The 27,975-nt window shown below is 42.7% G+C and overlaps 1 protein-coding gene across 3 annotated transcripts in view; it reads left to right on the top strand.

The window, feature by feature from the left end:
- LOC115203975 (netrin receptor UNC5D-like) overlaps positions 1-27,975 on the top strand; it is a 327,175-nt gene that overhangs the window by 240,959 nt on the left and 58,241 nt on the right. For all 3 annotated transcript variants that reach the window (XM_029769118.1, XM_029769119.1, XM_029769117.1), the window contains exons 3-4: positions 2,201-2,344; positions 5,068-5,171. In XM_029769118.1, coding sequence (XP_029624978.1) covers positions 2,201-2,344; positions 5,068-5,171 — 248 coding nt within the window. The remainder of the gene's footprint in view (positions 1-2,200; positions 2,345-5,067; positions 5,172-27,975) is intronic.

Below are 27,975 nucleotides of genomic sequence, written 5' to 3'. Positions count from 1 at the left end.
CCGGGATGTTGACGAATCACAACACATCTTTTTGTGAATAACTGTTTTGGAACCATTTTTTCTAATGTACTGTATCCATAGAAATAATGCAAGGATACAATGCAGGTGGCAGACCTCCAATATACCATATCCATTTGAAACCATTTACTCCGATTTAGTCTCTTGATAATCTGTATTGATGTATTAAGGCATTAGTAGAACTGAGTAATCATAAGAGGATCAATAACAATCCCTATCTCATTGGCATCATCCTGCATCATATGTCCTCCCCATTGCCAGTCTGAAGTAGATTACAGTGGCTTGTGCAAGTATTCACCCCCATTGGCATTTTTCCTATTTTGTTGCCTTACAACCTGGAATTAAAATTGATTTTTGGGGGTTTGTGTCATTTTATTTACACAACATGCCTACCACTTTGAAGATGCAAAATAATATTGATTGTGAAACAAACAAGAAATAAGACAAAAAAAACTGAAAACTTGAGCGTGCATAACTATTGACCCCCCAAAGTCAATACTTTGTAGAGCCAACTTTTTCAGCAATTACAGCAGCAAGTCTCTTGGGGTATGTCTCTATAAGCTTGGCACATCTAGCCACTGGGATTTTTGCCCATTCTTCAAGGCAAAACTGCTCCAGCTCCTTCAAGTTGGATGGGTTCCGCTGATGTACAGCAATCTTTAAGTCATACCACAGATTCTCAATTGGATTGAGGTCTGGGCTTTGACTATGCCGTTCCAAGACATTTAAAAGGTTTCCCCTTAAACCACTCGAGTGTTGCTTTAGCAGTATGCTTAGGGTCATTGTCCTGCTGGAAGGTGAACCTCCCAGTCTCAAATCTCTGGAAGACTGAAACAGGTTTCCCTCAAGAATTTCCCTGTATTTAGCGCCATCCATCATTCCTTCAATTCTGACCAGTTTCCCCGTCCCTGCCGATGAAAAACATCCCCACCACCATGCTAGCTCTACCGTGCTTCACTGTGGGGATGGTGTTCTCGGGGTAATGAGAGGTGTTGGGTTTGCGCCAGACATAGCATTTTCCTTGATGGCTAAAAAGCTCAATTTTAGCCTCATTTGACCATAGTTTGGGGAGTCTCTCACATGCCTTTTAGCGAACACCAAACATGTTTACTTATTTCTTTCTTTAAGCAATGGCTTTTTTCTGGCCACTCTTCCATAAAGCACAGCTGTGTGGAGTATACGGCTTAAAGTGGTCCTATGTAGCTTTGTAGCTCCAGGGTTATCTTTGATCTCTTTGTTGCCTATCTGATTAATGCCCTCCTTGTCTGGTCCATCAGTTTTGGTGGGCGGCCCTCTCTTGGCAGGTTTGTTGTGGTGCCATATTCTAACAATTTTTTTATTATGGATTTAATGGTGCTCCGTGAGATGTTCAAAGTTTTGGATATTTTTTTATAACCCAACCCTGATCTGTACTTCTCCACAACTTTGTCTCTGACCTGTTTGGAGAGCTCCTTGGTCTTCGTGGTGCTCCTTGCTTGGTGGTGCCGCTTGCTTAGTGGTGTTGCAGACTCTGGGGCCTTTCAGAACTGGTGTATATATATACTGAGATCATGTGACAGATCATGTGACACTTAGATTGCACACAGGTGGACTTTATTTAACTAATTATGTGACTTCTGAAGGTAATTGGTTGCACCAGATCATATTTAGGGGCTTCATAGCAAAGGGCGTGAATACATATGCATGCACCACTTTTCCATTTTTGAAACAAGTTATTTTTTCCATTTCACTTCACCAATTTGGACTATTTTGTGTATGCCCATTACATGAAATCCAAATAAAATCCATTTAAATAAAAATCCACAAAATAGGAAAAACGCCATGGGGGATGAATACTTTTGCAAGACACTATCTGAGTGATTGTCAAAATGATGATAATAAGAAAATGTCTTTATATAGATTTGTCAGGCTTCAGAGTAATCTTCTGTGGATAATAATATGACAGACACTCATCTCTCTGCACACCTCTTCATCTGTTTGGTACTGATAATCTCTTATCGCCTGGATATTTAATCACCCGTCTTTTACGTCTCACCAAGTCTTCTGATTACGTTGTGTGATAATCTGTTTTGATCATTTTAGCGATTCAAGTTTCTGATCATCTGGGATATATTTGGATTATGTAATCTGTGATGGTAAACTGTGTTGGTAATCTGGGATTATAATATGTGTGTTCCTGCAGGGCTGAAGATCCGGGAGGTGATGATCAACGTGTCCCGTCAGCAGGTGGAGGACTTCCATGGCCCTGAGGACTACTGGTGTCTGTGTGTGGCCTGGAGCCACCTGGGCACCTCCAAGAGCCGCAAGGCCACCTTACGCATTGCCTGTGAGTAGCAGAACCATACCAACAGAGAGGGGGGGGGTGGGGGGGCAGATGTGAGTGAGGGAAGATGAGAAAGTGAGTGGAGTGGGAGGGGGAGAAAGAGAGAATTTGTGAATTTCTATTTGATTTTAAATAGCCAAGTAATAGGTAATATCTATACAGAATATCTCACCACCATGCGTTTCCATCTCCTCCTCTCTCTCTCCTCTATTCCTTTCATGCAGATTGGCTGTCAACAGTTTAGTGAAATCTGTTTTGTTGTGAAAACATGTTAGGAAGAAATGGTGGTGAGATATTCTGTGTAGCTAAAGGTAATGTGTCAACCAATCAATTATGAACATTTTAAAAATTCCCTATTCAAAATGAAATACAAATGACTGTATGCTGCCCTGCACAATCAATGAACCAACTGCATCGCCTTGGGCTATACGTTCTCTCCCAGACTCATGGATATAGATTTTGGAGCATAGCAGAAGGTAACCAGTCCATCCAGTATGCATAATAACACAGTTCACACTCAAAGGCAATTACTCAAATTTGTTTGATTTTGGATTATAGGCTAGACCAATTATGTGCCAAAGACATTTTAAATCACTCTTGTTTTGTGTTTTGTAAAATGGCACAATCATCATTTTAAGGTTTTTCCATTCAACTGGAGCTCATGAATCTATGCATGTGCATAAGCACTAATATGCGTATGGCTGTATTTAATGAATCGTTACCTTAGAAAGCACTGTCCATTTCATTGTGTTAGGCTTTGAAACAACATCCACAACAACCATGTTTTACACTGTTTCTGTCACGGTCGTCGTATGAATGAGACCAAAGCGCAGCGTGTGTATCGTTCCACATCTTTATATCACTGTCAAACTATGCAAGACATAAAATAAACTAATAAACAAAAACAACAAACCATGACGAAGAGGTGCAACATACAATAACTCAAAATAATCTCCCACAAACACTAGTGGGAAAAACAACTTAAATATGATCCCCAATTAGAGACAACGATGACCCGCTGCCTCTAATTGGGAATCATACGCAAACCTCAACCTAGAAAAAAGAACCTAGAACACAACATATAAAATTTAAACTAGACAAAAACCCAACATAGAAAAAAGAACCTAGAACACAACATAGAATATTAAACTAGACAAAAACCCCAACATAAAAAACTAAACTGGAACCAACATAGAAATAAATAAACTTGACCAAACCCCACAGTCACGCCCTGACCTACTCTACCATAGAAAAATACAAGCTCTGTATGGTCAGGACGTGACAGTTTCAACCTGCTGTTGAACTTCTTTCTTCAAATTGATCATCACAGTGTGTCACGCTGGTATAAGGATCGGGAGACAGGTGCAGGAATGCGTAATATTTGTTTTTATTACACCCAAATTATGGCGTGCCGTGTTAAAGGCACTGGATGAAGACCAAACAAACACTATACAAAACACAGGGTAGAAACCCAAACAAAAGAGCGAGGAGTACCTCTAATATATAGCACAAGCACACAATGATTAACACACAGGATGAGACCCATAATCATCTGCGCAATCCACAATGGCACGAAAGCGAAAACACACAGCCCAGGTCCTCACACGCACCAACGGACATTGTAACAATAATCGACAGGACACTGGTAAACCAAGGGCACACTTATACAATTACTAATCACTAGGAATAGGGGCCAGGTGTGCGTAATGAAAGTTCCGGCGGGATCCGTAACAGTACCCCCCTTCCCCCCCATGACAGCAGCGCAATGACACCGGCCTCGAGGACGATCACAGGAACACAGCGCGGGTCGATCAGGACCCAATGCAGCTGCCGAAGTTGTTGCGTCGTCGTCGGACGGGCCAGTAGCAGTGGCGTCGGACGGACCAGTTGTGGTGGCGTCGGACGGGCCAGTTGCAGCTGCTGAAGTTGCGGCGCCGGACGGACCAGTCGCAGCGTCGTCAGACGGGCCATTCCCGCTGGCTCCTTTAATGGTCAATTATTCTGTCATGGTGGAATAAGGATCGGGAGACAGGCGCAGGAATGCGTAATTTTTTTTTTTATTACACCCAAATTACGGCGTGCCGTGTTAAAGGCACGGGGACGAAGACCAAGCAAACACTATATAAAACACAGGGTAGAAACCCAAACAAAAGAGCGAGGAGTACCTCTAATAAATAGCACAAGCACACAATGTTTAACACACGGGACGAGACCTGTAATCATCTGTGCAATCCACAATGGCACGAAAGCCAAAACACACAGCCCAGGTCCTCACACACACCAACGGACATTGTAACAATAATCGACAGGACACTGGTAAACCAAGGGCACACTTATACAATTACTAATCACTGGGAATAGGGGCCAGGTGTGCGTAATGAAAGTTCCAGAGGGATCCGTGACACAGTGAGGTGAGTTTTAAAAGTACTGTAGGACTACCGTTTTGAGGATAAGTGTTTGATGTGATTTTCCATTGTATTTGCATTGACGTCAGAGTGGTTAGAGGGACAATAGAGCCTTGAGTGCCAGGCCATTAGGACCCGATGGTAGTTAGCAAATTGGGTACTCACTACCAAAGCATGTCCAGAGTGCATAAAAGGAGATTATCGTGACTCAACCGTCACATGGAATTTTACTGCGGTCATGACTCATCACTGCCAGTGTGGCGGTAATAAGTCACCGCAACAGCCCTAATCCTGTCTCCCTGTGTCCCTCCCCTCTCCCAGACCTGAGGAAGAACTTTGAGCAGGACCCCCAGGGGAGGGAGGTGCCCATTAAAGGCATGATTGTGCTGCACTGCCGTCCACCAGAGGGAGTGCCTGTCGCAGAGGTAAGGCCTGCATGTTTTAACTCACAGTATGTACCGATTTTTATAATGCTTTTATTATGGCAAGTGTTATAATGCATTATAGCAGCATCAAGTCGTTTTTGCTGCCCACAAAGCATTTGTCAGTTACATGAATTTTTCATATTTGGATTACTACTACTCCAGGGCAACAGCATCCAAAGGCACATCTACATTTCTCTGTGAAGAGCTGATTGTTCCCATTTGAATTGTTTCCACTACTAGCCCCGTTCCCTTCAGCATCTGAGTGACTGGCTCTTGTTGTGTGTTTACCTCAGAGTGGAGCTGTGGAGATGGTGATATAGGCCTGCTGTATGCTTGAGGCCATATCTATCTCCTCGCATCCCTACGTTGTATAGTGAAGGGATGTAGAGTTATGACTTATTAAGGTGCCATGGATATTATTTGTGTGGCTGCTCCTCTCCGTTCTCATGTCGCTTTCATCTTCAGGGTGAATAAGAAATTAGGTTTTCACCGGCATGTTTACTTTCAGTGGTATGAATGTGTGTCCAACCATGTGTGTCTTGTACATTTGCATGTTTATTGGATTGCCTTGGATTGGTGTGTGTGTGTGCCTGCCTGCCTGCTTGCCGGCGTATGTTTGTGGTGTTAATGTGTGTTCGCACCTTCCTGCCACTGGCGTAACGCAGTTTCTCTGGACACCTCCCACAAGGTCAGAGCCCCCCTCCCCCCATCTAAATCTAATGAGTCAGCCAGACAGCCACTCACAAAGAATAGACTACCGATTGCTGTCCACGGTGCTGAAATTGCAACATGTCTATGCAAAGCAACGATAGGCTTTCTGTGATGCCAGGGCATGTAGCCTATACCTTTGCTTTAGCTAATGAATAAATGTTTATTTTGTAGGCCTGTTTGGTTGTCATTTTCACACGTTAAGGCTGACATTTCACAAAGTTATACACGGTGTCACAAGGCTGCCATGCTGGGTGGTTCGATACGATCGCATACTAATCAGCAACCAATAGATATTTTGTTGAATATACAACTGTCTTGTATAACCTACTTGAACCTGCATGACATGAGCCGTCCTCACGCTCTCTCCCAGCTTGGATAGAACGTTGTTGTGTGTTAAACCAGTCTAATAATGCAAAATAATGCAATCAGTCCACCCTCAAAACACAAGCTTACCTTGGATTGTTTCATTATGCAGTCGAGCCTATTGTCTATAGCTGTATACAGTATTTAGCTGCTATTTAGCTGCTATTTATAAACTTGTTACAAAATTACACATCAAATAGCCTAACAATAAGGAAAAAAGTAGTTGGCTTGAGGATACATTTTGCCATTATTGTTGAACTCAGGAGGTTTTGTCTGGCTAATAGCCTACACAAACAGGCTGCAATCAAGGTACATTCAATTAAATTCAATTTGAGAGCCTCCCATGTCTTCTGAAGTCCTCTTTCCGCTTCTCTCTCTCATCTCTGTGTCTGTGCTTTTTTTATACATAGAGGCCTATAGTAGCTACAGTATGTGACTGCGTCACCTTGCATTTTTGTGTGTAAATGTTTTCACAAAGGCCTGTAGGTCCAGGTTGCGGGCCCGACTATTTTCTTTACCGAGTATTGACAACCTAGACAGTCTTTCCTGAGACATTGTGCATTATATGCCCATTGCGCTGCCCACAATTTAAATGTAGTCTTGAATGATGCATGGCAAGATATACCAGAGATAAGGGACAGTTGATATTGCAACCACACAACTCAAACCACTTTTTTTGTTTGAGCCCTCAAGAACTGTTGTCCACTAAAAATGATATTCTGTTTTCATCTGCCAATTTATTGGCTGTCCAGTATCCAGACGACCTGTCCCAGCGCTTCCTATCCACAGGGTTGGGGAGAAACAGATTACAAACGGATTACAAAAAAACAGCAATCTATTATGTTACCAGCAAAAATGTAATCAAATTACAGGTACTTTGAAAAACTGAATGATTATTTCTAGGATTACTTTTAAATTCAGAAAGCATACTTTATGACACCTTTCTATTTTTTGACATTCAACATTTCAAAAAGGCGAGTTTAAGTTTGTTCCAACAGAGGGAGTCTGACCACAAGTCAGAGACCACTATGATGACACACCAAATACGCTTGATGGATTGCGGGAAAAGAGCAGGGATACGTTTTTTGTAGGCTAGTGCAAGTTATAGTGCCATTGAAAGTATTTGCCCCCTTTCTGATTTTCTGTATTTTTGCCTATTTTTAATACTGAATGTTATCAGATATTCTACAAAACCTAATATTAGATAAAGGGAACCTGAGTGAACAAATAACACACTACCGGTCAAAAGTTTTAAGACACCTACTCATATATTTTATATTTGTGATTCTTTAAATAGCTACCATTTGCCTTGATGACAGCTTTGCACACTCTTGGCATTCTCTCAACCAGCTTCACCTGGAATGCTTTTCCAACAGTCTTGAAGAAGTTCCCATATATGCTGAGCACTTGTTGGCTGCTTTTCCTTCACTCTGTGGTCCGACTCATCCCAAACCATCTCAATTTGGTTGAGATCAAGGGATTGTGGAGGCCAGGTCATCTGATGCAGCACTCCATCACTCTCCTTCTTGGTAAAATAGCCCTTACACAGCCTGGAGGTGTGTTGGGTCATTGTCCTGTTGTAAAACAAATGATAGTCCCACTAAGCCCAAACCAGAAGGGATGGCGTGTCACTGCAGAATGCTGTGGTAGCCATGTTGGTTAAGTGTGCCTTAAGTTCTACATAAATCACAGACAGTGTCACCAGCAAAGCACCCCCACACCATAACACCTCCTCCTCCATGCTTTACTTTGGGAAATACACATTCGGAGATCATTCGTTCACCCACACTGCGTCTCACAAAAACACGCCGGTTGGAACTAAAAATGTCAAATTTGGACTCCAGACCAAAGGACAAATTTCCATTGCTCGTGTTTCTTGGCCCAAGCAAGTCTCTTCTTTTATTGGTGTCCTTTAGTAGTGGTTTCTTTGCAGCAATTCAACCATGAAGGCCTGATTCACACAGTCTCTTCTGAACAGTTGATGTTGAGATATGTCTCTTACTTGAACTCTGTGAAGCATTTATTTGGGCAGCAATTTCTTGAGGCTGGTAACTCTAATGAACTTATCCTCTGCAGCAGAGGTAACTCTAGGTCTTCCATTCCTGTGGCCGTCCTCATGAGAGCCAGTTTCATCATAGCGCTTGATGGTTTTTGCAACTGATTTGTTTTGATTTGTTTCCCACATTTTTGGTTACTACAGGATTCCATATGTGTTATTTCATAGATTTGATGTCTTCACTATTATTCTACAATGTATAAAATAGTAAAAAATAAAGAAAAACCCTTGAATGAGTAGGTGTTCTGAAACTTTGACTGGTAGTGTACATACTTATTTAATTTATTTCATAAACAAAGTTATGCAACACCCAATGCCCCTGTGTGAAAAAGTTATTCACCCCTTACACTCATAACTAGATGTGCCACTTTTAGCTTCAATGACTCTAACCAAACACTACACTATCACTATGTTGCTTTCCCTGCCTGCTATTTAGTGGAGAGGGTGTATGGTCCAAGTCTGGGTTTAAGGATTTAAAACATCTGGAGGGTCTCTTTTCCAAGCTCAAAAGGTTAAACATCCACACGCAACACCATGGGCCAGAAAAGGTTGAATAATTTGGCTATGCTGTCAATCCAGCATGACTTAATTCAGAGAATGCCAGACTTTGATGACAAAGTTTGACCACAAGAAGGACCGACACGCCACCTTCCTGTTCAAGCGAGCACAGCTCAACAACGAGTCCAAAAAATATGTCTTGTATGCTGCTGCATAAACAATGTAATATGCCAGGGAGATATGTATACTCTAGCTAAGAAAGTAATACTAAGTGTATGTTGTGTAGTAAGCTGTTAGTAGCCCATGTGTCTCACCCTATGAATTTAGTCCCTCTCCCCCTCAGAACTTAGCCTATTTTTCTGACTCATGTACTTTTCTCCATGAGGAGGGGATACTATATAATGTTGTTGCGTCTGTAACCATGTTTGCCAGTGACAGTCTCTAACCATTAAAATATTTTTTTTCAACAAAAAGTCCAATAATAGCCCCATGTAATTCCAATTGATATTGCAAGTTTTTTATTGTTTGCGCAATACGCTGTCTATGCGTCGGTATATTGTCTATGAAATGGATCCTCGTGATTGTATTTTCCTTCCTTTTTAGACCACATAGGCCTAATTGTCACAGGCGTCGTAGTGAACAGACCAAGGCGCAGCGTGTTGAGTGCTCATCTTTTATTTTGAATGAAAGCACTTCACAAAGAAAAAACAAACGACAGCCAAACAGTTCTGTCAGGTATCCTAACACACTAAACAGAAAGCAACCACAAACAAAACCCCAAGGAAAACAGGCTGCCTAAGTATGGCTTCCAATCAGAGACAACAAAAGACACCTGCCTCTGATTGGGTTATCACTGGGTTATCACTGGAGGCTGCCATGGATCATCCCTACAGGCTCCGGGCCATGGATCATCACTGGAGGCTTCATGCCATGGATTAACCCTACAGGCTCCGGGCCATGGATCATCGCTGGAGGCTTCATGCCATGGATTATCGCTGGAGGCTTCGGACCGTTGATCATTACTGGAGGCTTCCTATGGGGAGCTGGAACCGGTCTCACCAGACTGGGGAGACGCACAGGAGACTGGGTGCGCAGAGCAGGCACAAGGCACACTGGGCCGTGGAGGCGCAGGTCCAGGTCTGGAGCTCAGGGCTGGCACACCCCGTCCTGGCTGGATGGTCACTGTAGGCCGGCATGGGCGGAGCGCTGGCACGGGGCGAACTGGGCTGTGCTGGGGAATGAGGGCTGCCGTGCGTAGAGCAGGCGCAGGATAAACTGGGCTGAGGAGACGCACTGGCGGCCAGATGCGTTGAGCCGGCGCACTTCTTCCTGGCTGCCGGCCAACTCTCGCCTGGCAACGCTGAAGAGCCCATACCGACCGCACCGGACTGTGCGTGCGGATGGGCGAGATAGTGCGCAGCACCCCGTAATGCATGTCTCGCCCCTCTGCACGCCCGCTCCGCAGTGCCCTCTCTGCCAGTACCATTTCCCAGAATCTTGCGTCAAACTCAGCGCTTGACTCCTTTATTGGCTCCGGTTTGCTCCTCGGCTCTCTCCTGTACGCCCGGGAAGTTATGTCAGGGCTCCCCCCTGACCTAGCCAAACTACCCGTATGCCCCCCTAAAGTTTTTATTGATACTCTCCCGGCCTTGTCCACGGTCCTGCCCCATCCAGGATTTCCTCCCAGGTCCATGACTCGACGTACCTCCTCCCACACTGCTTGGTCTTCTTATGGTGGGTGGTTCTGTCACAGGTGTCGTAGTGAACAGACCAAGGCGCAGCGTGTTGAGTGCTCATCTTTTATTTTGAATGAAAGCACTTCACAAAGAAAAAACAAACAACAGCCAAACAGTTCTGTCAGGTATCCTAACATACTAAACAGAAAGCAACCACCCACAAAACCCAAAGGAAAACAGGCTGCCTAAGTATGGCTTCCAATCAGAGACAACGAAAGACACCTGCCTCTGATTGGAAACCATACTCGGCCACACATGGAAAATGAAAAATAGAAACAGAAAACTAGAACAAATTCCCCTAGAAACAAACCAACCCCAAAACACACAAAACAACCCCCCTGCCATGCCCTGACCATACTACTATGGCAAAATGACCCTTTTCACTGGTCAGGACGTGACACTAATAGAATACTTGAAATGGTAGGCTAACCGTGTCTCGCTATCTCTCTCTTTCTCTCTCTCTTTCTCTCTCTCTTTCTCTCTCTCTCTCTCTGTGGTGACTTAAAGAAGAGTAAAGTTAAGGCCTCAACATCTTGCTGAATTTATTTGAATTTCTGTCCGTGTCCATTCAGGGTCGTTTGCTTGAGAAAATGACTTTACCCCAGTTCTTAGCAGTCCAATCCCTGTACCTTTTGCAGAATATCAGTCTGTCTCTGATGTTTTTCCTGGAGAGAAGTGGCTTCTTTGCTGCCCTTCTTGACACCAGGCCATCCCCCAAAAGTCTTTGCCTCACTGTGCATGCAGATGCACTCACACCTGCCTGCTGCCATTCCTGAGCAAGCTCTGTACTGGTGGTGCCCCGATCCCACAGCTGAATCAACTTTAGGAGACGGTCCTGGGACTTGATGGGCACCTTGAAGCCTTCTTCACAACAATTGAACCGCTCTCCTTGAAGTTCTTGATGATCCGATAAATGGTTGATTTAGGTGCAATCTTGCCTGTGAAGCCCTTTTTGTGCAAAGCAATGATGATGGCACGTGTTTAACCATAATTGACAGAGGAAGATCAATGATTCCAAGCACCACCCTCCTTTTGAAGCTTCCTGTCTGCTATTCGAACTCAATCAGCATGACAGAGTGATCTCCAGCCTTGTCCTCGTCAACACTCACACCTGTGTTAACGAGAGAATCACTGACATGATGTCAGCTGGTCCTTTTGTGGCAGGGCTGAAATGCTGTGGAAATGTTTTTGGGGGATTCAGTTCATTTGCATGGCAAAGAGGGACTTTGCAATTCATTACAATTCATCTGATAACTCTTTATAACATTCTGGAGTATATGCAAATTGCCATCATACAAACTGAGGCCAGCAGACTGTGAAAATTAATATTTGTGTCATTCTCAAAACTTTTGGCCATGACTGTACATACCGCCACAAGAAAACACCAAGGCAGCACTCAGTGAACTGTACAAGAACATTAGCCAGCAAAAATCCTCTCACCCGGAAGTCTTTATGTTCGAGGGTGATTTTAACCAATCACGTTTGAAAAATATGTTTCTAAAATATCACCAACATGTATCCTGCCCCATGACAGAAAATAACGTACTGGACCATGTATATACAAACATTCGTGACGCGTACAAAGCCATCCCCCGCCCCCACTTCGGCCAATCAGATCATGTCGCTCTGTTCCTACTCCCCGCCTACAAGCAGCAACTTAAGAGGGAGCCACCAACAGAGAGAATAGTGTGGCGCTGGACAGAGGAGGCAAACTCAATGCTGCAGGACTGTTTTGAGAATACTGATTGAAATACATTATATATACAAAAGTATGTGGAACCCCTTAAATTTAGTGGATTCGGTGATTTCAGCCACACCCGTTGCTGACAGGTGTATAAAATTGAGCACACAGCCATGCAATCCCCATAGACAAACATTGGCAGTAGAATGGACTTACCAAAGAGCTTTCAACGTGGCACCGTCATCGGATGCCAACTTTCCAACAAGTCAGTTCTTCAAATTGCTGCCCTGCTAGAGCTGCCCTGGTCATCTGTAAGTGCTGTTATTGTGAAGTGGAAACGTCTAGGAGCAACAATGGCTCAAAAGCGAAGTGGTAGGCCACACAAGCTCACAGAAAGGGATCGACTGTCATTGGTTGCAACACTCCCTACCGAGTTCCGAACTGCCTCTGGAAGCAACATCAGCACAAGAACTGTTCGTCATGCCCCGTGCACAAAGCAAGGTCCATACAGACATTTTTTGTCGAGATCAGTGTGGAAATACTTGACTGGCCTGCACAGAGCCCTGACCTCAACCCCATCAAACACCTTTGGGATGAATTTGAACACCAACTGTGAGCCAGGCCTAATCGCCCAACATTAATGCCCAACCTCACTAATGCTCTTGTGGCTGAATGGAAGCAAGTCCCCGCAGCAATGTTACAATATCTAGTGGAAGCCTTCCCAGAAGAGTGGAGGCTGTTATAGCAGCACAGGGGGGGACCAACTCCATATAAATGCCCATGATTGCAGGTGTCCACATACTTTTGGTCATGTAGTGTATGTTCAAAGATTTATCCACCCGGGACATCCATCAACATCAATACTGTTCTTCGTCAGTCACAGGCTTCATTTGGATATGTGTTGCAGGGGCGGAAATCCCGGGGGGGACGGGGGGGACACGACCCCCCCATCCTGGGAAAAATTTGATTTGTCCCCCCCAATATATCACTGAAACATAACTATGTAATTTAAATAATATTAATAATACGCAATGAAAGCAATTGTGCTGATTATAGACACTTAATAGCCCGTTTTTAAGTTTCAAAAGATTGCGACCCCCCCCACCCTTTGCCTCACAATGGTTTGAACACTGCCAGTTCCTTAGTTGGCAAGGTAACAGAGGGGTCGTGTCTACTGTCTGAAAGGCACTCAATGAACGTAACTGACGTGAGGTTAATCCAGTCAATCGTGCACACACACTAGCTGAATATGCAGAGCTAGCGCGCAAATATTAACTATTAAGCTAGCTAGTACCTATTCCATTTATGTGGCCTCATCAAAGATGGAATCTTTGCTATCGTCAATTTATTCCAAGATCAGCATGCAGATGATGTAAGTTAGTGCTTCAAAGTCCCTGTGATAAGGTTAGCGATAAACTGAAGTCCAAACTGAACAGAACTACACTCTCTTCTACCATTGTCTTAAATATATTTAATGGTCTCGTTGCAAAAGCTAAATTGTCGCAAGGGAACTTTTATTTATTTTATTTAACCCGGGTAGCAAAGATTATAGCAAACACCACTGAAACGGAATTGGTGCTCGCTTGCTTTGCAAATTCAGCTATTGTTGGAAGCCAGCCAATATGAAACAAACTATTAAAATTACAAAAGGTTGTAGCATATGTTGTGTAAATGGTGAACTCATACAGCTGTCAACTCTTGTCATTTTAATCCGTTTCACATTTGCTAGCTACCTTTTAGATCGAAGCCCAAATAGAATGATAAAAGATAAGATGATAGAAGCCCATCTCCTACTGTAAATAACCTACACACTGTGTGTGTGTGTGTGTGTGTGTGTGTAGCCAGCCAGCCAGGTAGAAAAATGGCAGAGAAATAAAAGACGGACATCAGAGTATTTTTCGGTACACCAAAACGCAAAGTAAGAACCCTAGTAGCCTAATATCTCAAAGACTAGTTGATAAAATGTTCATAAGAAAGAAATGAAATTCTAATGGAAATGTTTCACAATGATGTCATTAGGCAGAGCAGGCAACAGATGGCACACAGACAGCAGAGTTGGGGACAGATATGCAGGCACAGACTGGCAGAGACGGAGTCTCAGGTAAGTTTGTTGAGTCTTTGTTTGGCAACATTATGAAAGGTTCTCAATTTTTTTGACTTGTAAAATAGGAACATAATTGGAAAATGCCATGGATACCCCCACTCTCAACTTAAACTGGTGACTGAACTAAGATTTGTTAAAGGCAATGGTATTGCTGTTGTGATTAGTTGTGTAGTTTTGGGTACCGGTAGTTAGGAGTACGGCAAACACCTTATTTCTTTGGTTTGTCAATATACATTTACCATATTACAATGTAGGCTATGTGTTACAGCACTACTTTTGGTGTCCCCCTCAGGAATTGCTCTTGAGAAAATGTCATGTAATTGTCCCCTCCAAAGTTGATATCAGATTTTCGCCCCTGATGTGTTGATGATGTTGTACCGACAATAACAATCCGGGCATACCCCAACCAAAAACTCTGGATGATAGGAGATATTAAAAACAAACAAACATCTTCAACCTGTCCCTGTCCCAGGCTACTTCAAGGACACCACCATCGTTCCAGTGCCCAAGAAAAACAAGGTGACATGCCCAAATGACTATCGCTCCATTGCACTCTCCCCGGCTATCATGAAGTGCTTCAAGAGGCTGGTCACATCAAGGCCAGCATGCCAGAAACACTGGACCCACTCCAATTTACCTACCGCTCCTACAGATCCATGGAAGATGCCATTTCATTGCTATTGACATGGCCGTAACACAACTGGACAAGCAAGAAAACACCTATGTGAGAATGCTGTTCATTGGGTACAGTGCAGCATTCAACACCAGCTCCTCTGTCAGTTCAGTGTAGGCCAATGCAAGGTTCACCCTGCACAGGAGGAATAATAGTTGATTCTTCCAATGCTAGGTCTGCGCTACAAATGGCACCCTTTTCCCAAGACGGGGTGTCAGTGTAAACATGTTTGATAGTTACCTTTACTAGTGCATACAGTACCAGTCAAATTTTGGACACACCAACTCATTCAAGGGTTTTTCTTTATTTTTACTATTTTCTACATTGTAGAATAATAGTGAAGACATCAAAACTATGAAATAACACATATGGAATAATATTTTAGATTTTAGATTCTTCAAAGTAGCCATCCTTTGCCTTGATGACAGCTTTGCACACTCTTGGGATTCTCTCAACCAGCTTCACCTGGAATGCTTTTCTAACAGTCTTGAAGGAGTTCCCACATATGCTGAGCACTTGTTGGCTGCTTTTCCTTCACTCTGCTGTCCAACTCATCCCAAACCATCTCAATTGGGTTGAGGTCGGGTGATTGTGGAGGCCAGGTCATCTGATGCAGCACTCCATCATTCTCCTTCTTGGACAAAAAGCCCTTACACAGCTTGGAGGTGTGTTGGGTCATTGTCCTGTTGAAAAACAAATGATAGTCCCACTATGCGCAAACACGATTGGATGGCGTGTCACTGCATAATGCTGTGGTAGCCATGCTAGTGTGCCTTGAATTCTAAATAAATTACTGACAGTGTCACCAGCAAAACACCCCCACATCATCACAACCTTCTTCTCCATGCTTCTTGTTGGGAACCTGTGGGACATGTGGAGATCATACGTTCACCTACTCTGCGTCTCACAAAGACATGACTCATCAGACCAAAGGACAGATTTCCACCTGTTTAATGTCCATTGCTCATGTTTCTTGGCCCAAGCAAGTCTCTTCTTCTTATTGGTGTCCTTTAGTGGTGGTTTCTTTGCAGCAATTCGACCATGAAGGCCTCATTCACGCAGTCTGCTCTGAACAGTTGATGTTGAGTTGTGTCTGTTACTTGAACTCTCTGAAGAATTTATTTGGGCTGCAATTTCTGAGGCTGGTAACTCTAATGAACTCATCCTCTGCAGCAGAGGTAACTCTGGGTTTTCCTTTCCATGAGAGCCAGTTTCATCATAGCGCTTGATGTTTTTTGCGACTGTACTTGATGAAACGTTCAAAGTTCTTGAAATGTTCAGCATTGATTGGCCTTCATGTCTTAAAGTAATGATGGACTGTCATATCCCTTCTCTTATTTGAACTGTACATGCCATAATATGGACTTGCTCTTTTACCAAATAGGGCTATATTCTATATCCCACCCCTGCCTTGTCACAACACAACTGATTGGCTCAAACGCATTAAGACGGAAAGAAATTCCACAAATTAACTTTTAACAAGACTCACCTGTTAATTGAAATGCATTCCAGGTGACTACCTCATGAAGCTGGTTGAGAGAATGCCAAGAGTGTGCAAAGCTGTCATCAAGACAAAGTGGCTACTTTGAAGAATCTCAAATATAAAATATATTTTGATTTGTTTAACACTTTTTGGGTTACTACATGATTCTATATGTGTTATTTCATAGTGTTGATGTCTTCACTATTATTCTACAATGTAGAAAATAGTAAAAATAAAGAAAAACCCTTGAATGAGTCGGTGTGTCCGAACTTTTGACTGGTACTGTATGTCCTCAATGATTCACACTAACTGGAGTGCCACAACCTAAAGCAATTTTGGTCCCCTATGATGCTTAACCGCTAGCCCTTACATTCAGGTGCTACTCAAACCAACTACGTCCTATTTGCCTTTCTATCTTTACTGTACCAAAGCCAATTATTTCTAGAGTAGTCCTTCAGTACACTGAAGATTCACTCTTTCTGTTCTGACAATCAGCCAAATGTTAGTGTGATCTTCGATCAGATTGTGCCATATAGTCAACTCCTATGTATAGCCAACTCCTATAGCAACACGGTATGACAACAATCATACAGTAGGAGTTGGCAAGAGAATGGGTCGTGGGTGGGGCAGTGGGGTTCGATCCCAGGCTGTGTCACAACCGGCAGTCCGGGGTAGGAGAGGGTTTGGCTGGTGGGGCTTTCCATGGCTCATCATGCTCTAGCAACTTCTTGTGGCAGAGCCGGGCGCCTTCAAGCTGACTCCGGTCGTCAGTCGATCTGTGTTTCCTCTGACACATTGGTGCGGCTGACATCCGGGTGTAAGCAAGCAGTGTGATAAGAAGTAGGCGGCCAGGTGGGTCATATTTCGGAGGACGTATGAATCAACCTTCGCCTCTCCCGAGCCCAATGAGGAGTTGCAGAGATGAGCCAAGTGACCTAATTCAGGGAGAGAAAAAAAATGGCTTGTGGTAATACCACCCTGAACTCGCCTGTTCAGGGTCGTGTCTGGTTAGTAACGGGACCAGAGACGGACTGGGAATACCAGGTGCCGTAAGCAAAAAAAATAGAAAAGTGTTTTAAATAAATCAGGAGTTGGCAAGACAGCATAAACAGATCTGGGACCAGGCCAGTCAAATGTCGACTCTCTGCCAGTCAATGTTTGCCTGCCTGTCCTGTGTGTGTCCTTTTACCCTGGCCTATCGTAGTGTGCTCACCTGGGCTGTGAGGGTGTGTCCTGTGAGGGTGTGATTGTCCCTCAGCTCTGTCTGCAGCCTCAGCAGCATGTAGTCCAGTCTCCCCAGTCTCTGCCTGTCCTTGTCACTGTAGGGACAGCTTCTATAGTGTCCTCCACACGAAGGTCTGAGAGCCGACAGTCCACCACACTGTCCTACAGAGAGAGACAGTATTTAAAAATATACACTGAGTGTACAAAACATTAGGAACATGTTCCTAATATTGAGTTGCACCGCCTTTTGCCCTCAGAACAGCCTCAATTCGTCTGGGTTTGGACTCTACAAGGTGTCGAAAGCGTTCCACAGGGATGCAGGCCCATGTTGACTCCAATGCTTTCCACAGTTGTGTCAAGCTGGCTGGATGTCCTTTTGGGTGGTGGACCATTTCTGATACACACGGGAAACATTTGAGCGTGAAAAACCCAGCAGTGTTGCAGTTCTTGAAACACTCAAACCGGTGCGCCTGGCACCTTCTACCATAATGCGTTCAAAGGCACTTAAATCTTCTGTCCTGCCCATTCACCCTCTCAATGGCACACACACAATCCATGTCTCAATTGTCTCAAGGCTTGACATTCTTTCTTTAACCTGTCTCCTTCCCTTCATCTACACTGATTGAAGTGGATTTAACAAGTGACATCAATAAGGGATCATCGCTTTCACCTGGTTAGTCTATGTCATGGAAAGAGCAGGTGTCCTTAATGTTTTGCGCACTCAGTGTATTCATGCTACACACATCACAACTGCTACTACTAGACTCTTATTTTGATTGCTAAATACTGTAGAAATTAAACTCTTGCAGTCAATCGCCCCTTCCCCAAAACACGTGTAAATATTGGACTATAATTTGTGCCTTCCTGTATTGTACTTATGCTCAAATCTTTAATCTATTCTACTGGGCCATGTACCTTATGTTCGTATTCTTATCTTTTATTGTTTCTTATTGTTGTTGCATTGTCCAGAAGTAACGTGCAAGTAAGAATTTCAGTGGAGAGTGTTTACCATGTGTATCCCGTATATGGCTAATAAAACTTGAAACTTGAAAGTATCCATCGTTTTTGGAGTTTTCTATGCTCCCGAACTGTCTAGCTTTCATTTTGGGGATTATTAGCAAGCTGGACCCAGTCAAGAAACTGTATGAATGTAGGTCCATTATAATTTCTACATAGTTTTGATTTGGTTTTAGTCATTTTAAACTATATTGAGTTAGTTTATACATTCATGAATGTGACTCCAGCGAAGCAAGACAGTTGTTAAATAATACATAGAAGTCCAGCCATTTCTCCAACATGGCTCTCAACCAAGGAGATATCCTCATCTACAGTGGGAAAGTAACCGTCTGAACATCTCCATATGAATCTGGGGAATAACTATAACTTATCTCCTCTAACCAAACATCACTTAAAGTGGAACTGACAGCGTTTTAACTACTTTGCAGATATGAAACAAACAGACATCATATATACTTTATAAGAAGTTTTAAAAATAGGTTTTATTTGACTGCAAATATCATGACGTAGAGTAAGGCTTTGTTGGCAGATTATATGGATGCAGTTCAATGCAGTGGAAAAGCATTCTCTGGAGTAATGAATCACGCTTCACCATCTGGTAGCGAGACGGACGAATCTGGGTTTGGCGGATGCCAGGAGAACACTACTTGTCCGACTGCATAGTGCCAACTGTAAAGTTTGGTGGAGGAGGAATAATGTTCTGGGGCTTTTTTCATGGTTCGAGCTAGGCCTACAATGACATTGTAGACTATTCTGTGCTTCCAACTTTGTGGCAACAGTTTGGGGAAGCCCTTTCCTGTTTCAGCATGACAATGCCCACGTGCACAAAGTGAGCTCTACACAGAAATCATTTGTCGAGATCGGTGTGTTAGAACTTGACTGGCCTGCACAGAGCCCTGACCTCAACCCCATCAAACACCTTTGGGATGAATTGGAACGCCGACTGAGAGCCAGGCCTAATACACAACATCAGTGCCCGACCTCTCTAATGCTCTTGTGGCTGAATGGAAGCAAGTCCCCGCAGTAATGTTACAACATCTAGTGGAAGCCTTCCCAGAAGAGTGGAGGCTGTTATAGCACCAAAGGGGGGACCAACTCCGTATTAATGGCCATGATTTTGGAATGAGATGTTCGACCAGCAGGTGTCTAAATACTTTTGGTCATGTTGTGTACCTTACTCACCAATACATATTGATATCAGGATGTAAATCTCATTGTTTGCTGCCTCCAGCACTTCGGGAGGCACTGTTTCAAGTCAGTCATAACGTGGCTAATAGGTTAGCTTATCTATTTTTGTAGCTATTTATTTATAAAGCTAATTATAAGGATCCTAACATTAGCTCGCTAGCTGCTGGGAAGGTGTCACGTCATTGGAGGAGTGGGTGAGTGGACGACTTTTCCGTCATATCGTTTTTCGGTGGCTACAGCTAGAGATACAGGTGTCATTTGGTTATCTAGCAAGAATTGTGAATCACCTTGCTAGCTAGCTATGTTGAACTTGAACGACTGTTATCCACAGTTAGCATATCTCTTAGGTGTCAATCAAATGTATTTGGCATCAATCAAATGGGAGGGCAGGCAGGCAAGTTCCCATTCGGTTGTCGAAACATGGGTTGGGACAAGCATGTCTTGGCAGGCCAGCTACAGAATGGTGAGCAGGCTACTATTCACCATCGTTTATCAGTGCAATTGTGATGGTCAACTGCAAGTTTAAAAAGTTTGAGAGGGTTTATCTACTATTTCCTCATTAGATTTTAGCTCATCTGGCTCGGTCTAACATTGATTAGTTGCTGATCTCTTTGTTGTTTTTGATGTACATACATAGGCAACTGAGGGAGAGAGAGCCTACATGTTGATGGTTGTTTGACCAATAGGACTGTAAAGTTCCCAAATGTAAGTGAACTCCCATGGTATTTATATATTTACAGAAATCCATTCAGGTGTATTTGGTGAATTTTGGTAAATGCTTTCTAATGATCTAAAATCGTGCTGTTGTTACTGCCTGTAAACACACAGTCCAGTTCAAAGTTAATGATGGCAGGCCCATGTGGCAAATGGCTTATTTGCATATAGGCCTACTGTAGCTCTGGTTGGTTATGGTGCACCGTTCTGTGTAGAGTCCGGTCCTGATGTGCGTTCAGTTCGCTTGAACGTTTGCTACGTTGCGGAACAGTTTGTACTGAACGACACGTTTTCCAAAATCATTATTTTACGTTCTTGAACGGACTTTGAGGTACGTTTTCTCCCATTAGGTTTTATTTACTGCAGGGTCTATCAGTTGTACAAACACTGCTGCTTTCCCACTCTATGTTGCTATAGAATATTCACAAATGCCTCACTCTACGTCATTCCCAAGCATTCTATGAAAGTATGAAAATGTGAACATATCCGTATCTAAGTGCTTGCTTCTCAGTTAATGTAAAAAAAATAAAAAAATAAGAGTGTCATCTTCTTCCTGGGGGAGTATGTGAACAGATTATAATACGATTTCATGTTGCTAAAACGCTGTCAGTTCCACTTTAATGGACTTTACCACCCCTGTTGAGAATGTAGCTCGGGAGACATTTTGGATCAGAGAAAGGTTCAGAAACTGTTTACAGTTGATCAGCTGACCTACTGTGTGTTTTTGGCTGCCAAGACTTAATTTACTTTGGTCATGCTATTTATTTGAATGGTGTTTCACATTTTGATGCAATTTGCATCGTGTTATGATTTCATGAAAACACATTATTGCTGAGCTAATACAAGCAGTGCACATATGAATCAACATTTGACTCAACATTAACTAACTTGCCGACAGTTCACCGGATTTATCTATGCATATGTAATGGTTGTGATTATCCATACTGTTTGAAAGCAATGCACCATATATCATCACAGCGTCCTCACATATCACTTCTCTGTTTCTCTGTTCTGTTCGCTCAGACAATGTCAACAATGGTGTAGTGCTGTTTTGTTAGGTACTGGAACGCCCCAAAAAATGTAAATGGTGTTATAATTTCTCAATCAATGTTTGTACCGACAGATTATCGTTTAGCATTTTAGAATATGCGTAAAATGCATCCTTAAGTTCTCCTGTGTGATACAGCGGTATAAAGCACTGCATTACAGAGCTTGAGGCGTCACTACACGCCGGGTTCGATCCCAGGCTGTGTCACAGCTGGCCGTGACCGGGAGACCCATGAGGCAGTGCACAATTGGCCCAGCATCGTCCGGGTTAGGGAAGGGTTTGGCCTGCTGGGATTGCCTTGTCCCATCGCTCTAGCAACTCCTTGTGGTGGGCCGGGCGCCTGCAAGCTGACTTCGGTTTCCAGTTGGACGGTGTTTCCTCTGACACATTGGTGCGGCTGGCTTCTGGGTTAAGGGAGCAGTGTGTCAAGAAGCAGAGCGGCTTGGCAGGTTCGTGTTTTGGAGGACGCATGGCTCTCGGCCTTCACCTCTCCCGAGTCCGTAGGGGATATGCAGCGATTGGACAAGACTATAACTACCAATTGGGGAGAATTTTTTTTAACGATTTTTTTAAATGCATCCTAAATGCAACATCTGCCTATGTCCACACATATTATCTCAAGAAATGTTTTGATTTTTAATACCCTCAAACATCAAATTAGGCATACTTAAACTGTTAATCGTAAATAATGAAGTATTGTTTTACTGATGATCATTTGATCTCAATCAGTTTCATGGGAATATGCATTTAGATCTTCTTGAATTATCTCGGTTTCGTGAGCGAATTAGAGCAGATGGTTGTGACCAGAGATGGGCAGTATTGTTAAATGTATTTAAAATTAATTACTTCTGAGTATTTTGTCACTTGTATTACACTGGGCTGAACTACTCTCCGATGTATTTAGTATTTTGTACGTACAAAATACTGTAATTTGTATTTTCATAATACTTCACCATTTTATTGTGGTTCACATTTTGTTGCCCCCCCTTTCACCCTGCATTGGTATCAGAAGTCTGATAGCACTATGGTATGATAAGAGCATCTGCTAAATTAACTAAATATAAATGTATATGTAAAAATCTTGAGAAATACTTTGCTGAGGGATAATGTACTTAATACGATTGTGATATGTTGTTGTGTCACCTACTGTAGCTATCTTAAGATGAATGCACTAATTGTAAGTCGCTCTGGATAAGAGCATCTGCTAAAATGGCAATGTAAAAATGAACAATTGTAAATCATGTTGAGTATTACTCTAATGAGCTTCGCCCTGAAACAAAGCCAATAATAATACCCAGTGAGCTTTGCAGTTCATTTTGGTATGTTAATTTATGCATTTACATTTAGCAGACACTCTTATCCGGAGTGACTTGATCAACTAAGGTAGATGAACAACAACATATCACAACAGTCATAGCAAGAAACACGTTTTTGTAACCGTTACTGAGAATGTTGATGCTGTTCGGGCCAGCTACTTGCACATTTATTGTTGTATTTTACAATACAAAATACGTGTATTTTAATTAATTACATTACAAATACAAGTATTTTGTAGTTTATTTTTATACTTTGACCTTTATGGTATTTCGTATCAGTATTTTGTCATGTTTGCCCATCCCTGGTGGTAACAAATAGTATAGCTAGACCTACCTTTATTTTGTTTCAATCAAAGCACATATTTTGCCTAGTGATGCCGTGTCACGCACACTGTTGGCTTTTAGCCACATGAGAAAAATAACGCGACCACTCAGCTAATCATCCTAAAATCTCATAAGAAATAAAGGGGTGTTTTTGGTCTTAACAGTATCGTTATACTTTGCTATTCTATTGTTGTGTGGAATACTAATAAAATAGTATATGACTTTGCAGACATCGATTCAGCTTTGATCTAACTTTAGTAAACAGGCACCACTGTGAGAAGTGGTGGAGAGAGGCTCCGGTGCGCTCCGGCAACACTACACCCCTGATCCCCTGATACACCCCTGATCCCCTGACCCTTTGATCTAACTTTAGTAAACAGGCACCACTGTGAGAAGTGGTGGAGAGAGGCTCCGGTGCGCTCCGGCAACACTACACCCCTGATCCCCTGATCACCCCTGATCCCCTGATACACCCCTGATCCCCTGACCCTTTGATCTAACTTTAGTAAACAGGCACCACTGTGAGAAGTGGTGGAGAGAGGCTCCGGTGCGCTCCGGCAACACTACACCCCTGAATGTCACTCCATCTGGCTCAGTAGTAATGGAGCCAAAATGGCAAAGTCAGTCACTGCTTGTGTCCCAGAGTACAGCTGGTGGGGACTGTGACTGGAGCAGACACATCTGAAGTAGATGCTTGATGGCGCTATCTACACTCCCCTCTGTATGTATTTGGACAGCAAAGGTAACATTTTGAATTTGGCTCTATACTCCAGCATTTTGGATTTGAGATAAAATGTTTCATACCAGGTGACAGTACAGAATGTCACCTTTTATTTGTGGGTATTTACATACATATCTGTTTTACCTTTTAGAAATGAAAGCACTTTATTACCTAGTGCCCCCATTTGAAGAAGTCATAAGTATTTAGACAAATTCACTTATAGTGTATTAAAGTGGTCAAACGTTTAGTATTTGGTCCCATAATCCGTGCACACAATGACTCATGGATTCATTTAAAAGCTTGTTTTGGTTGTGATTCGGGTTATGTTTTGCCCAATAGGAATTGAATTTAAAAAAAAAATGTATTGTGTAATTTTGGAGTCACTTTTATAGTAAGTAAGAATATAAGATGTCTGTGAACACTTCTAGATGAATATGGATGCTACCGTGGTTATGGATAATCATAAATGAGTCATGAATGATGATGAGTGAGAAAGTTACAGAGGGACAAAAATCATACCCTACAACAATGGTGAGAGATTAGTATGTTTTTTTTGTAGCCTCTGTAACTTTGTAGCCTCTCACTCATCATTATTTATGATTCATTCATGATTTGTATTAATCATGGCATTATCAGGATTCATTTACATGTAGAAGTGTAAAGAAACATCGTATATACTCACTTAGAAAGTAAATGAGTCCAGTCATTATTCACCGTTCAATTCCTATTGGGCAAAACATAACCCAAAACAATCTGTAAATGCATCCAACGAGCTTGTAGAGCTTGATGTAGTAATTCCGTGCTATTGGACCTAATACTAAACTTTTCACGACTTTAATACACTATAAGTGAATTAGTCCAAATACTTATGACTTCTAAATCAGATACTGTATGTTTGGAAATACCCTCAAATTTAAGGTGACATTCTGTACTGTTGTGTCATATGAAACATTTTATTTGAAATACAAAATGCTGTAGTATAGAGCCAAACAAATAAATAAATAGCATCACTGTCCAAATACATGCAGAGGGAAGTGTATAAACACCTGGCTGTTTTGTTGAAAGTGAAAAGCAAGAAGCAAGAAGCTAGAGCTACAATGGGGTTCCTATCCGAGCCAAGATGGTTCCGTTGTACACCTGGTTTCTCGATAGATCCGGCAGAAAATAAAATATTTTTGCCATGTTTAATTGTGTTGCAAATGTAACGCAATAGGAAGTGAAGGATCATCTCTGGTAAATGATGAAAGTAGCATAATGAAAACACAATTACAGTATCAGCCACAATGAAAGGCCCATATTAACTGTCAAGAAGATGATCACACAGATTACTCAAGGCAATAAAGGAAGAAACTTTGGAGATGTGGAGAGAAAAAAATACTTTTCAATAACTTTGGGAGGAAAAAAATTTACTTCACAATCATTAGGCTTCGTATTAAGCAACCAATCTTCCACCACCAAATTGTAATTAATCATTAAGTCGGCTGATCCAAAGTAATTTAAAGTGCTTAAAATGTAATTATTCACTGATAAACATAACATTTCCAAACGACGGCGAGATAAGACAAGGACACGCCGAAGGTTTAGTGCACTGCCGCCACCGCCCCCGCCACAGCGTAATGTCACTGTCACATTCCGAAAGCTCATTTGTTTAATGTGATTTCTCCAAAAGTCATCGGAGCGTCGATGGGGGAAAAGGCCGGACATGATTGAGGGAGGAGGGGATGGAGAAACGGAGAGGAAGGAGTGATGGAGGAGGAGTAAAGGGCTTGTTAATGAAACTCATAGTTAATTGAGTTGGATGGAAGGAAACGGGCAAATGCCGCAATGTTTGGTAATTGCCTTGTTGTCGCTTTTACTTCCACTGTAAATGAATGTAAATGTGGCGGCCGGTTGCTTTTTTGTTTCAGAGTGATTAGTTATTACACCTGATTTTATGTATGGGCTGATTGGAATGACCTGATTGGCGCTTAGCTTTGTTGTTGAGTCAAGGTTAGGAGGTAGTAGCTATTGCTCCTTTGGCTAATTCTCTGAAAATGAGGGATGCGGGACGCTGCCATGGGATTAGCCACGGATGTCAACTTTTTCATCTCTGCAATTTCAAGCAGCTTCAAACCGTCACAATAAATATCAAAAGCCTCCATACCACTCCCACCGTGGGAGTGCCAGTCACCCAGCCCCCTGCTGGCTCGCTCCTGTCATGACACCAGTAGATATGGCACAACCCTGTACCATGACACACTTGAGGACAGTCTGACCAGTCAAACGAGATGGGTTATCAAGACAGACTGCCACACTGCCAGTATCAGTTAGTCCAGACGGAACAGACACAGGAGTAACAGATGGCTGTGGGAGACAGAGGCCATGAAAAGCCGTGTGCTTCTCATTTGTGGAATCAGTTAATTAGGCAACTTTTAATTAATGTATAAAGCATTTCCATTTCATATATGTGTTCTATTTTGTTTGCGCCTTCAGCTTAAGACATGTGCTTCACCAATTAAAATGTTTTGTTATGGTTTAAGAACAAATCAACTTGGGGAGACAGCATCAGACACTTATCAGCACACGCACACACACACCTTCATTATGTGCAATCACTCGATCACACACTTCATACACACACACACACCTCAGAGTGGACATGGCTCAACCCAGTGCTGCTTGATGCCTTCTAATTGGAACAAATGTGGCAAATGACTGTAAACAAATCCATGTCCCACCCTCCCCGGGATTTCTGTCCCTATGTCCTTATCACCGCCTCCGTATCCTCCACTCCCAACCCCAACAGCCAGACTCCAGGACTGCCACCACAGAATGCAAATCGAGAGAGAGAGAGAGAGATTAAATAAACAATAAAGCATAAACATCAGAGAGAGATGGAGAGATAGTGGGGAGGAGGAAGAGAAAGACTGGATGAGCAACAACACAAAAAGGTAATCATTAGACAGTGAGAAATAATACATAAGTCTAATAACCCTGTTTTATGTGTGAATAAATACATACATCCACAATTGGGAAAAGAATCATAAACAATATGGCTTCCTTTTTTGGTTTGGCAAGTTCTTAGTACTGACCCTCTCTGTTGAGTTGAGTGCATGTCGTTGGTAGCAGTGCTGGAGAAAGTAGTTGGAAAGGCAACCTGGGGGTTGATTAGTCATTAAAGGCCAGGAAAAATTGTGTAGAGAGAAAGGAAGATAGGAAGAGAAGGGCCACCAGCTTAGTTTCTCTTGGCGCTCTGGAGCAGAACTGTGAAAAGAGTGAAATTAAAAGCACATGATGAAAGACTTCTCTGGCCATCAAAGGGAGAAAAAAAAGCCACTTGTGACATGACTGGTGATTTATGGATTTCTCTGCTCGTATTTGTCTATTGGGGGCATTACCAAAGAGCAAAGCAATCTCTGAGATTGTCTGTTATTGGTGGTTCTTGTATTCCACTGGCAAATGGACACACATACCAACAGGGCTCCCAGTGGGGTGGGGCGAATTTTTAGTCGTCAAACACACAGTCATAAATCAAGCTTTGCTCCCAAATGCCCTGGCTAGTCACTCTCATTGAGCACCTCCACCCAAAGGCACATTCATTTCAATTTACAGTGCCAGCCATGCGATATAGGGAAGCATCAGTGGAGCGTTAGTTTAGTTTGTAATTCCTAATTACTTTCGCTCGCAACATGGCTGCTGAATTGCTAATGGTTGGAGGGTGTGACCCTGCTGAGAGCTTTGCTTTGATTGGTTGAGGGGGGGCCGGGAGTCCCTCTGATTGGTTGAAGGGAGGCTGGGAGTTGCTTTCATAGGCTGATTCTAATAGTGAGGGTCAGAACGCCTACTTCGGTCCAGTGAATTATATGTATGTAGTGATCGATAGAGCATTGACATTAAATTCAGGGTGAGTCATTAGGAAATATTTTGTTTACAGTGTTACTCCAAACCTACATGACTTTGTGTGCAAT

The sequence above is a fragment of the Salmo trutta genome, chromosome 12 (genome assembly GCF_901001165.1).
Source record: "Salmo trutta chromosome 12, fSalTru1.1, whole genome shotgun sequence".
NCBI classification, from domain to species: Eukaryota; Metazoa; Chordata; class Actinopteri; order Salmoniformes; family Salmonidae; genus Salmo; species Salmo trutta.
Note: the sequence above shows the minus strand (reverse complement) of the source record. Positions and strands in the feature narration are given on the sequence as shown.